Source organism: Artemia sp. Qi Xiang Cuo, chromosome 1 (genome assembly GCF_049724085.1).
Source record: "Artemia sp. Qi Xiang Cuo chromosome 1, ASM4972408v1, whole genome shotgun sequence".
Lineage (NCBI taxonomy): Eukaryota > Metazoa > Arthropoda > Branchiopoda > Anostraca > Artemiidae > Artemia > Artemia sp. Qi Xiang Cuo.
In genome coordinates, this window is record NC_142794.1 from 19,232,575 (window position 1) to 19,246,028 (window position 13,454).

Here is a 13,454-nt window from a genome sequence, read left to right on the forward strand (position 1 = left end):
GTTTGAAACTATTATTAACAAAATGGCCGCCTCAAAATTTTTATCGGATGGGTTTGGGGAAGAAAAAGGCGTGAGGGGGAAAGGCTAGTTGCCCTCCGATCTCTTTTGACTCTGAGAAAGTGAACTAGAACTTTTAATTTCAAATCAAGTGAGCCCTCTGAAGTTTATATGAGCATCCCTTTCATAAAAACTATATACGACCCCAGGACATAACTTACAACGCCTGCCCCCCGGGCCCTGGGTTTGTGTTGACGCCGGAGTTTTTGTTATCTGACCTTTGAACTATTTAAAAAAAATGAATATCACAAAATTTGTATCGGATGTGTTTGCAGAAAGGCGTGGGGCTGGGGCTAGTTGCCCTCCAATCTCTTTTGACTCTTAAAAATTGAACTAGAACTTTCAATTTCTGTTCAAATGAGCCTTATCTAAAGTTTATTCGACCATCCCTTCCATAAAAACCATATATGCCACCAGGGCATAATTTGCAGCGCCTTTCCGGGCCCTGATGGGTTGTGTCGACACCGAGTTTTTGTTATCTGACGTTTGAACTATTTTTGACAAAATGGCTATATCAAAATTTTTATCGGATGCATTTGGGGGAAAAGAGGCGTGGGGGGGATAGTTGCCCTCTGATCTCTTTGACTCTTCAAAGCTGAACTATAACTTTCAATTTCCAATCAAATGAACCTTCTCTGAAGTTTATACGAGCATCCAACAGCTATATATGCCCGCCGGGCATAACTTACAACGCCTACCCCGGGCCCTGAAGGACTGTGTCAACCCTGGAGTTTTCGTTATATGATCTGTGAACCATTTTGAAGAAATGGCTCTCTCAAATTTCTTATCGGATGGGTTTGAAGAAAATAGGGCGTGGAGGGAGGAGGGGCTAGTTGCCCTCACATCTCTTTTAACTCTTGAAAAGTGAAAGAGTACTTTCAATTTACAATCAAATGAGGCCTCTCCGAAGTTTATACGAGCATCCCTTCCATAAGAACCATATATGCCCCCAGAGCATTACTTACAACGCCTGTCTCCCGGGCCCTGGGAAAGTGCGTCGACACTGGAGTTTTTGTGATCTGACCATTGAACTATTTTTAGCGAAATTGATATATCAAAATTTGTATTGAATAAGTCTGAGGAAAAAAGGGTGTGTGGGGGGGGGGGGCTATTTGCCCTTGGATATCTTTTGACTCGAAAAAAGTGAACTAGAACTTTCAATTTCTAATCAAACGAGCCCTCTATGAAGATTATACGAGCATCTCTTTCATAAGAATCATATATGCCCCAGGGCATAACTTAAAGCGCCTGCCCCTGGGTCCTGGAGTGTTGTGTCGCCACCTGAGTTTTTGTTATATGTGCGATATTTGAACAATTTTTAACAAAATGGCTATCTCAAAACTTTTATTTGATACATTTTCGGGGAAAGGGGCGTGGGGGGGACGAGGGCTAGTTGCCCTCCAATCTCTATTGACTCTCAAAACCTGAACTAGAACTTGCAATTTACAATCAAACGAGCCCTCTCTAAAGGTTTTACGAGCATCCCTTCCATAAGAACCATATATTCCCCAGTGCATAACTTGCAACTCCTGCCCTCGGGCCCTAGGAGGCTGTGTTTACCCCGGAGTTTTCGTTATATGGTCTTTGAACTATTTTTTTTTTAATGGCTATCTCAAAGTTCTTATCGGATGGGTTTGAGAAAAAAAGGGCGTGGAGGGGGGGGCTTGGTGCCCTCCGATCTCTTTTGATTGTTAAAAAGTGAACTAGAACTTTCAATTTCCAATGAGCCTTCTTTGAAGTTTATACGAGCATCCCTTCCATAAGAACCATATATGCCCCCAGGGCATAACTTACAACGCCTGCCCCTGGACCCACTGGGGGGTTGTGCCGACACCGGAGTTTTTGTTATATGATCTTTAAACTATCTTAAACAGAATGACTATCTCAAAATTTTTATTGGATGCATTTAGGGAAAAGTTGCCCTCCAGTCTCTTTTGACTCTCAAAAACTGAAATAGAACTTGCAATTTACATTCAAATGAGCCCTTTCTGAAGTTTTTAAGAGCATCCGTTTCATAAGTCATATATTCCCTCAGGGAATAACTTACAACGCCTGCTCTTGGGCCCTGAGGGGCTGTGTCGACGCCGGAGTTTTCGTTATATGGTCTTTGAACTATTTTAAAAAAAATGGCTATCTCAAAGTTCTTATTGGATGGATTTGAGGAAAAAAGGGTGTGAAGGGGGGGGGGGGGGGCTAGGTGCCCTCCGATCTCTTTTGATTCTTAAAAAGTGAACTAGAACTTTCAATTTCCAATCAAATGAGCCCTCTGTGAAGTTTATATGACGACCATATGGAAGTGCCCCTGGGAAAAAAAAAATAAATAAATAATAATAAAACATTGGAGCTGTATGGCCTTTACTATAGGCAACGCTATAGCGTTGCCCCTGACAAAATCCTTGCCTGTCTAATCTAGTCAACCTCTATTTTGAATGATCAATAGAGTAAGTAATATAGTTAATAAAGTAAGTTAATAGAGTAAGTTCCTCTCTGTTTAACTCTAATTCACTTAATTTATTTTAAAAAAAGTTTAGATAATCAGAGATAACGAAGAATTAATAGGAACTTCGATTTCTCAATAAAGCAGGCCTTTGCTTGGAGCTTTCAGAAAACTCAGTCATGCTGGTTCGGATTGATGATTTATCTTTTGAAAAATAACAAAAATTTGTCTTGGGGTGGCTTGGTAATAAATTTGACATATAAATTTATTGGAGGTTCTGGGAAACCCGGCAACGTCAATTAGGGACTGAAAATAGATGAAAATCTTTGGATTTTTTACTTTCAGCAATAGTCAATGGATGATTGGGGGATATTTTTTGATATGTTTGCTGAAGTTTTCAGAAAAGTTACCGGACATACCAAAAGCTATTGAAATCAAAGCATTGGCGAGAAAAAGAGCTTTCTAATTTTATTCTTAAGCTATCAAAGCTATTCCTAAGCTATTAAAATCAAAGCATTGGCGAGAAAAAAGCGCATAATGATCAAGTCGCAATAAGGGCTAAAAGCTTATAGATATTGATGACAAATCAGTAGCTAAATCAGCTATAGAAAATAAGTAAATGACCTGAAAAAATAAAGATATATCAGATCACTGTTGCTCTTTGAATTTGAGTACTTTCAATTTAATACTAAACACTTTCAATCATATAGCATTTAATATTAAAATTCATGATTTAATTATTTAGTATTTAAATAATGGATTTAAATTTCTATATCTAAGAAATTATAATTGTTATAAATACTATTAAAATTCAAAAATTAAAGATTAATACTTAATTTTAATTTAGTATTTAATAATGTATTTAAATAGTTAGTATTCAATTTTTGAAGTAATTGAATGATTAATTTATTCAAAAAAAATAATATTAAATATTTTGATTTAAATACTTGTAATGCTTCTTTTTTTTATTCAGAAGTTCAGCATCTGTTCCGCGCAAAAGATAAAGGACTTTGGATTTAGTACATTATATGTCTTGGAGTGACATCTGTAATCCGGAAAAAGGCTATATTAAAGAAGACTGTGTTATCCTAGAGGTGAGGCCTTTTTTGTTTACTTTAAAGCTTAACTTCAATATTGAACAATTATGCTAAGTATGTTTCTGCAGAACTTGATCCTAAATCAAGTCTTTGGCTGGAATTGAATTTTACCGTCACCTGATAAAAAATGGATATTATAATTCTGTCAAAAAGGGCGTATTGAAGATGCCTCTCTCTTATCCAAGAGGCAAGCCCATTTACTGTTCTAAAGCTTTACTCAGTAGTAAATTAGTTTACCGAATAGAAAACTCTTAAGATTTTACCCCAAAAGATAGGAAATAAGATAAAGTATTCATTTAAAGAAATGAATATCATCAGCTCCGAAAGGCCAAATTCATATTTTGGGATCTAAAACCAAAAGCAGGAGAGACATTAAAAGAAGTTATAAAACAACAATAAAAGGATGGACACATGTAGCTGACTTCGGGAACTGATTTCCAAACCAGCACCGATTTTAAAAGAAATCGGCGTCGATTTGAGCTTGAAAAACTTTCTAGTTTTCGACGCCGATTTACAAAATCAGTGCCGATTTTCATCATGATCATCACAAAAAAATAGGGATACAAATAAATAGTCAGCTAGAGAGGTCTGTGACGAAAGACCCCACTACTGAGCTGAGAACTAAACTGAGAACTGAGCTGAGATTAATCATGCAACTATTAATAAACTCCAGTTGTGTCCATCATTTTTGTTTTTGAAAATCTCGCGCTTAATAAATTTGTGTTTCAACAAATTTTTCTTGCCGCTATCGTTTTTTCACTGATGCTGAAATCGGTTCCCGGAATCAGCTACGTGTGCCGAGCCCTTAAGCTACACTTAAGGGCGTTCGATACCATAAATGTCATTTTGAGAGTGTCAGTTTTGGCTGACAGTCTCAAAGACTGTCAAAGGGTCCACTACCGAATTTTCGTGGCTCCAGAGGAAGCTTCCGAAAAATTTTTGATAAAAATTGATTGGGGATCTTTAATTTGTCAATAGTTCGAAAAGCTAAGGAGAGGCTAGTCTAAAGCAAATAAAACTTATAATCTCTTACTAATTGTTAAGCAAAACACTGTCTATGCAATGTATATACGCCATAAATAAAATGCATCCTCTGTTGGGGAAGATTACAATCAAGGCGATTAGTATGACAGTGAACTGCCAAACTTGTCAAATTGTTCAATGATACGTTTTTTGAGCTTTTTTGTAATGTTCACCAAGCAGGTATGCTAGAATATTTTTAGGGTCTGCCTTTTCCTAAAATTAAGAAAAAGCTCTGCTCTGTTCAATAATAAAATATAAAAAGGTTCAGTGCTTGTTAATAATGCTAATAAACCAAACTGCTTGGAGACGAGGCAACTAGTCCTACTGTCCCTTTTTTTCCCAAAGGCATGCATGAAATCGAGATAGCCATTTGATTCATCATAATTGAAAGGTCCAATAAAATACTGCTGGGGGTGACAAGACTCCCCCCCCCCCATAGTCCTTAGGGAAAGAATATAAGTTTTGCAATTTGTCAATTGTTTCTGTAAACAATTATAGAAACAATAATATATAAACCTTTTAATAATAGTATTGTTTTTAATAAAACAATAATTGGCTATAGAAACCAATAATAGTATTTATTATTGGGAAACATAAGATGATTTTTTACGGGAGAGTTTTTTTTCGAGAAGGGGATTTCCTGAAGGATAAATTGCTGTGGAGATTAATTTTTCTGAAAAAAACTTCCTTGAGCTCATCGACATAATTCTTTTTATTTGTCTTTTCTTCTTTTGGATGCGAAATTTTACGAGGTAATTGTCCGGGGGAAATCTTCAGCGGGGTTAAAATTGTTTGGTAAGATTTTTTGGTGAAAAACGTGGGTAATGTCCACAAAAATGCTGCAAGTTGATGCCTGTTCTTATTTTGCCGAAATGTCTCTGGTGTTTTTTTACTGCTTTATTTAACTAAAGTAATTGGCTTCATATTATAGTGATCTATTATTAAGAAGGGATGGTTGGTCTTCTTGTAGGGGGAGGGGGTGAGATGCCAAAAGGAGTACATTTCAATAGCCTAATATCTCAAGCCTCATTAAGCCTAAGACTTGTTGTCTAATCCTTCAAAAGTATGAAGAAAAACTATGTATTGAGCTTCCAACTACAGAGGGAGTAGTACCACATGGTGGCGGATTCGTTTGTGAAAAGTCGAGCAGTCCGTACAAGACAAATTGTTTAAATTTTAAGGTCAGGTTCCGGTCCTTGGCATGTGGCATGCTTGTATATATTGATTCTCTTTGTAAGTAGTAACCCCCAAATGAGTGACCTTTGTTAGCTACTCTTTCCTCCGAAAACCGGAGGGTTCCCCAAAAATACATAAAACGCTGAAGGGTCCAAATGCATTTTAATCAACAGTTGCGTCGTTTATGACTCCTTTGTAGGCTTTTACTGGGTTTTACGCCATATTTTGTTTGGGTCGAAGATCGTGATGGTTTTTTTCTTCTAACATAATATTTTTTTTCTTCACTTTAATTTTTGTTTCGTTCTGCTGCATGCTTACTCACTATAGATTGTAATTCTTGCTGTCGCTAGTCTCTAACAACTTATTTCTTTGTTCTTCACTTTTAATTCTAATTCGTTCTATTATTCGTTCTCGTATGTCTTGTTAACATTGTAACCGCATATCTTTTTGCTCTTCACTTTAGTTTTTGACTCGTTTTAATTCTTGCTGCCGGTTCTCTTCGAACCAAATGTTTCTTTGGTCTTCACTTTTGTTCTTGACTCGTTGTAATTGTCCCTGACGCAAGCATTATGACTCTACATTTCTTTTTTGTTATTTTCATTTAACATTGCCTTAGACATTTTTTGAATACCCTTTACCTTAGCTGTTTGGATTGGTCTGGTCAGATTTAATGGTCTAGGTTGTTCATTTGTTTTCTAGGCATTATGAAACTGCTTTAAATGTCTTTTGTAAATAGACTAATTCTACTTGTTATTTGTACTCAGCTATGGTCCTTTTGTAATGTTGCATGTGTCATATATATATAAATGATGCGACTACTCCTTAGAAGGAGGAAGGGTGTAAATGATGTAATTTATTCTCTTGAAATATACTAATAAGAATGACGTCAATGACATGATTTATCTTGTCGATCATATGTTTCTTGCGTAATTTTGTCGATCATATGTTTCTTGCGTAATTTTTCTTGGATCATAAACACTAATTACGATATAACCGCTACTGAGGCAAACATGACGTATGTATGCTCATAACATGACATTACCCTCGGCTTTTTTTTGCAAAATTAAGGCTCTTAACGAATTTTCCTAAACTTCTGACCTATACAGATCATATTTAGGCCAGAAAATCCCAGGATACCAATTTTTCTGAAAAAATGTCGAAACATTTTCGAGAAAAAATACATACATAAATAAATATATACTTTTTTAACTTCAACAAATTTAAACTTTTTTGGTTGTGGTTAATCCACAAACTATTTAAGCAAACTATAGGGAAATCTGCTGGGATTATGCCTAATCTTAAAAACCTACAGAGCTTGTGAAATACGCAGGATTAATTGGAGCGCTAGCAATTTTTTACAAGAGTTTGAAATTGTATGACCGGAAATAGAAAGAAAAATTCAGTGGAACTAATTAAAAGATTGAGTCTGATGTGCATTGAGCTAATTTTTGTTAGTTGCTTTTTGAACTTATGTCTGATATGTCCAATAGAAAACAAGGTCAAATTGTCGATTCCCAGGGTCACATAAAATAATCGGTAAATTAAATGGACTGTCGGTAGATGCCGCCATCAATTCTTGTAGCGATCAAACTTACGTAAAAAGTCATTTAGTTAACAATAAAGAAGTTAACAATTCAGACAAAGTCACGGTACTATGCCTTTATGGAGATAAACCTCTATACCTGTCAACACGAGTTAGAATAACAATCGCTAAGGAAGACGGCATATTTCTGAGAAAAACAATAAAGGTAGTCTGAGTACCTGCTCTCGCAGAAAATGTTTTCATAGGAGGGGAGTTTGGACATATCGAAAAAAAGGAGGATGTGGAGGATGTGGAATTGGCCAGGCAAACTTTTATAGAAAATGAGATATGTAAAATTTATTTTTCGGGAAAGTTTTTGGAATATAACAAACTACAAACTTAATAACAAACTTATTTTTGCACGGTGGATATTTCGGGCGTATTGGACAATGTCGTCCATTCGCAAAGAATTCATTGCCTAATTCGAGCAGTCATTGATTCTTTTATGTGTGTTTGCTGATTGTCTGTGAATGTTGTCTCCTACTGTTTTAAAAAAAATGCTGGTGTTAGTCATATTGCTAACGCTGATGACGTACTATTAGTTAGACATACTAGATCGAGCCTCGCTAATAATATGCACGTGGGCAAAGTGGGACTTTCTGTAAATGCTTGGAAATACCAGTTTCTTTGTTTTGATATTTCTAACTCTGCTTCACCTTTACGTGTGGGTACAATACAGCTCGAGTGTGGTTCAAAGATCAAATAGGTTTGTATCATTTTGTCCCTTACTGTTTCGGCTTTCATATCCTGGTTCTAGTGCTCTACGGTCTATCCTTGTCTCGCATGGTAAAATCTTGCCAAATAGAAGAAAGTAGAGTTTTCGAGGTTTGTGTAAGCTTCACAATATGTTTTGCTCTCCAACAATTATGTTTTTTTTCTGGTTTCCTGCTTTTATGCAGAATAAAGACTTTCTTCAGTTAAGAAGATGCTATTTTAAATACTTTTAATTTTCATCATATCTACAATGATGGTATTTTACCAGTATCTACCAAGATGTATGGTATTATATCTACCAAGATGGTATATACGTACCAACCAAACTTGCTCTGTACTTGCCCACCTACTAGTACTGCTTGACGAAGTCGCTAAGGATCTGTGGGCTGATTCCCCGAAAAGAATGACCGCCAGTCATCTTCTTCGTTAGTTAATCAGTGATCTAGTAAAGTTGGCATAGTGTGGATATAGTTAACACAGTCATTTTTTTTTTTTATGTTGTGCTATGATTATGTTAGTTATGTTGTACTCAGTTTCTAAATCAGAAGGACGGACTAAATGCTCCTAGTAGAAGATAAGTCGTTAATGAGAAGAAAAAAATTTACAGGTCCATTTGGTAGCCGAAGCCCCTAATGGTGTCAGTTTGGATTCGAAGTAGCCCCCAAGGTGTCATCTGTTATATGAGTTGTCTTCTGAAAACTCTCTTTTTTACAAATCAACTAAAAAAGGTAAGGAAGGACAAGAACAAGATTCTTATTAAGACTTTTTTTCGTTATGGTGAATTTGTTTTGAGCAGTTTTAAGTTCCCGCATTTTAAGATGGTTATGTGTTTCCAAATATGTTTCTAGTGTTTTTTCCTTATGGTCGTCAATCGTTTCAATCGTTTTTATATTTTTTTCTTCAAATTTTCTTGCAATCGTTTTTATATATTTTTTCGAGTTCAAAATCAAGGTTAGCAACAATACGTGGATACCATAAGCTAAATTACACCTTTTCAACATAACGTACATAGTTGTCCTTGCTTTTACTCTCAAACGCTTTCTATAGAAAACCTTATGTGTCCCCAGGCTATATCTTAAGACCCTCGCTCTGAGGATTCTGGAGAGGCTATTACCCACAAACGCCTAATTTCCAAAACTTTTAATTACTTTGAACAAAATTCATATCTATAAATAGTGGTAACATAGCTTTGAAGATAGGTCAGGAGTAAGAAGGGGGTTATTTGTCCTCCAATTACTTTCAACTATTAAAAATGGCATTAACCCTTTCAATTTCCAATCGAGTGCGCCTTTTTTAAGTTTTTACGACAACGCTTTCAATAAAAACCTTATATGCCCCCAGGGAATTACTTACAACCATGCCCTGAGGGCTGTAGGGGGAGTGTCGTCCTTAAAGACAATTTCCGGACCTTTCAACTACATTTAACAAAATGTCTATCTCAAAATTTTGACTGGATGTGTTTGCGGAAATGGTGGGATTAAGAGGGGGGTCAGTTGCCCTCCAATCACTTTCAACTATTAAGCAGGCCACTAGCCATTTGAATTTGCAATCGAATGAGCCCTTTTTGAAGTTTCTACGAAAGCACTTTCTATATGAAAATCTTATATGCCCCCAGGGCATAACTTACAACCCTTGCCCTGAAGGGTTTGGGGGGTTTGTCGTCCTCAAGGACATAATTTCTAGAACTTTCAACTACGTTGAAGAAAATTCCTATCTCCAAATTTTGATTGGATGTGTTTGGGGAAATGCTGGACGTTAGAGGGGGGTTAGTTGCTCTCCAATCAAGTTCGACTATTAAAAAGGACATTAGCCCTTTCAATTTCCAATCGAATTAGCTTTTGTTTAAGTTCCTACGACAATGCTTTTCTGTAAAAACCTTATATGCCCCCAGGGCATAACTTACAATCCTTGCCCTGAGGGAGTTATCATCCTCAAAACCTAATTTCCAAAACTTTCAATTACGTTGAACAAAATGGATATTTCAAAATTTTGATTGCATGTGTTTGGGGGAATGGTGGGTGTGAGAGGGAGGTTAGTTGCCCTCCAATTACTTTCAACTATTAAAACGGGCACCAGCCTTTTCAATTTCCAATCGAATGAGCCCTTTTTCAAGGTTTTATGACACTTTCTATAAAAACCTTATATGCCCCCAGGGCATAACTTAAAACCCTTGCCCTGAAGTCTGTGGGGGGGAGATTCCACCTCAAAGATATAATTTCTGGACCTTTCAACGGTGTTGAACAAAATGGTTATCTCAAAATTTTGACTGGATGTGTTTGGGGAAATAGTGGGTGTGGAAGGGGTGTTAGTTGCCCTCCAATCACTTTTGACTATTAAAAAGAGCACTAGCCATTTCGATTTCCCATCGAATGAGCGCTTTTTGAAGATTCTACGATGACTCTTTCTATAAAAACCTTATATGCCCCCAGGGCATAACTTACAGCCCTTGCCCTGCCCTGAAGGGTTTGGGGGGTTTGTCATCCTCAAAGACATAATTTCTAGAATTTTCAACTACGTTGAACAAAATACCTGTGTCCAAATTTTGATTGGATGTGTTTGGGGAAATGCTGGACGTGAGAGGGGGGTTAGCTGCTCTCCAATCAAGTTCGACTATTAAAAAGGGCACTAGCCCTTTCAATTTTCAATCGAATTAGCTTTTGTTGAAGTTCCTACGACAATGCTTTCTGTAAAAAAACCTTATCTGCCCCCAGTGCATAGCTTACAATCCTTGCCCTGAGGGCTCTAGAGTGGTTATCATCCTCAAAAAACTAATTTCCAAAACTTTCCATTACGTTGAACAAAATGGATATTTTAAAATTTTCATTGCATGTGTTTGGGGGAACGGTGGGTGTGAGAGGGAGGGTAGTTGCCCTCCAATTACTTTCAACTATTAAAAAGGGCACTAGCCCTCTGAATTTCCAATCGAATGAGCCCTTTTTCAAGGTTTTATGACAACGCTCTCTATAAAAACCTTATATGCCCCCAGGGCATAACTTAAAACCCTTGCCCTGAGGACTGTGGGGGGGAGAGTCCTGCTCAAAGATATCATTTCTGGACCTTTCAACTGCGTTGAACAAAATGGCTATCTCAAAATTTTGACTGGATGTGTTTGGGGAAATAGTGGGTGTGGAAGGGGTGTTAGTTGCCCTCCAATCACTTTTGACTATTAAAAAGAGCACTAGCCATTTCGATTTCCCATCGAATGAGCGCTTTTTGAAGATTCTACGATGACTCTTTCTATAAAAACCTTATATGCCCCCAGGGCATAACTTACAACCCTACCCAGGGGGCTCTGGGGTGGGTTGTCATCCACAAAAACATTCAGAACTTTCAACTACTTTGAACAAAATGGCTATCTCAAAATTTTGATTGGATGTGTTTAGGGAAATAAAACCCCAAACACATCCATGTTTGGGGCCTTAGCCCTTTGAATTTTCAATCGAATAAGCCTTTCTACGTCAAAGCTTTCTATAAAAAACCTTATATGCCCCCAGGGCATAACTTACAACCCTTGCCCTGAGGGCTGTGGGGGAGTATCCTCCTCAAAAACATAATTTCTATCTAGAAATAAACTATGCTGAACATATTGGCTATCTCAAAATTTTGATTGGGTGTGTTTGGGGAAATGGTGGGCGTGGAAGGGGTGTTAGTTGCCTTCCAATCACTTTCGACTATTAAACAGGGCACAAGCCACTCCAATTTCCAATTGAATGAGCCCTTTTCAAAGTTTCTAGACTTCTTCGATACGAAGTGCCCTGCTCTAAAGGGAAAAAAAAATAATACAATGTGCCCTTAGGGCATAACTTAAAACCCTTGCCCCGAGGGTTATGGGGGAGTCTCTTCCTCAACAACATGCTTACTATCTGGAAATCAACTACGCTGAACAAAATGGCTATGTCAAAATTTTGATTGGATGTGTTTGGGGGAATGATGGGCGTGGGGGGGGGGCTAGTTGCCCTCCAATCACTTTCAGCTATTAAAAAGGGCACTAGCCCTCTGAATTTCCAATCGAATGAGCCTTTTTAGAAGTTTCTAAAAGAACGCCTTATATAAAAACCTTATATGCCCCCAGGGTATAATTTACAACCCTTGCCCTGAAGGCTGTGGGGGAGTGTCCTCCTCAAAAATATAATTTCTACCTGGAAATCAACTACGCTGAACAAAATAGCTATCTCAAAATTTTGATTGGATGTTTTTCGGAAAATGGTGGGCATGGAAGGGGTGTTAGTTGCCTTCCAATCACTTTCGACTATTAAAAAGGGCACAAGCCACTCCAATTTCCAATTGAATGAGCTCTTTTCGAAGTTTCTTTGACAACTTCATCGGTGCGAAGTGCCCTGCTCTAAAGAAAATAAATAATAACTGATAAATTGTGCCAACATCGTTCTTATATGCCCTCAGGGCATAACTTAAAACCCTTGCCCCGAGGGTTGTGGGGGGCTGTCCTCCTCAAAAACATATTTTATATCTGGAAATCAACTATGCTGAACAAAATGGCTATCTCAAAATTTTGATTGGATGTGTTAGGGGGAATGATGGGCGTGGGGGGGCTATTTGCCCTCCAATCACTATCGACTATAAAAAAGGGCACCAGCCACTCCAATCTCCAATGGAATGAGCCCTTTTCGAAGTTTCTGCGACAACTCCTTCGATACGAAGTGCCCTGGCAAAAAAAAAATAACAAAAAAAAAACATCGTGTCATCATCATTCTTTACTTAGGCAGTGCTATTGCTCTGCCTATGATTATAGCCAACAATATTTTCATTATTCGGATCTGGGTGTTCTATTAGATAGCGCTGAATCAAATCACGGGCCTCTTCAGTTGTGAACCTACGGAAGACATAAAATATTCCAATTCTAGACATAATATACGCGACATATATATCATTCCAAATATTCCAACTCATATATCATGGTTGGAGCATAGTTCTCCAAACACAGTTCGGATAACATAAAACTAAAATTTTTTATGCAACCGGTTGTCAAATTCCTTTGGAATCTATGGCAACAGTTTGGTCAAATGAGCGCAAACGAATCCATGCAAGGCATACTTTATACATGGGTACAGCTAGAGTTTAAGTTTGGAGGAGTGATTTAAAGAATGTGTCGACAAAATTAGCCAGTATACTGACAAATGCAGACACACAAGCTAAATTTCCCTGGTAAATAGGTAAATTTTCTAAGGTGATGACACGCGGCAGCGACACCTTGGAACTCCCCCTCCCCCTTACAACATCCCCTCTACCTCTTAGCTGTGGCCCTGACTGGGCATATTGGTTTTAACCGTTTAACCTTGGATCTTTCACCCACGCAAGTGAACATTCATTAAACAGAAATGTATGGTTAATTGTATTCTTTTTAGTTGTT

At 37.5% G+C, this 13,454-nt stretch overlaps 2 protein-coding genes across 2 annotated transcripts in view; both read left to right on the forward strand.

Annotated features, from left to right (window-relative positions):
• LOC148956083 (mitochondrial import receptor subunit TOM70-like) overlaps nt 1-13,454 on the forward strand; it is a 390,465-nt gene that overhangs the window by 90,012 nt on the left and 286,999 nt on the right. The window lies entirely within an intron of this gene.
• LOC148956084 (uncharacterized) overlaps nt 1-13,454 on the forward strand; it is a 53,855-nt gene that overhangs the window by 38,915 nt on the left and 1,486 nt on the right. The window contains exon 6 of the mRNA XM_089097536.1: nt 8,694-8,814. Coding sequence (XP_088953662.1) covers nt 8,694-8,719 — 26 coding nt within the window. The 3' untranslated portion in view covers nt 8,720-8,814. The remainder of the gene's footprint in view (nt 1-8,693; nt 8,815-13,454) is intronic.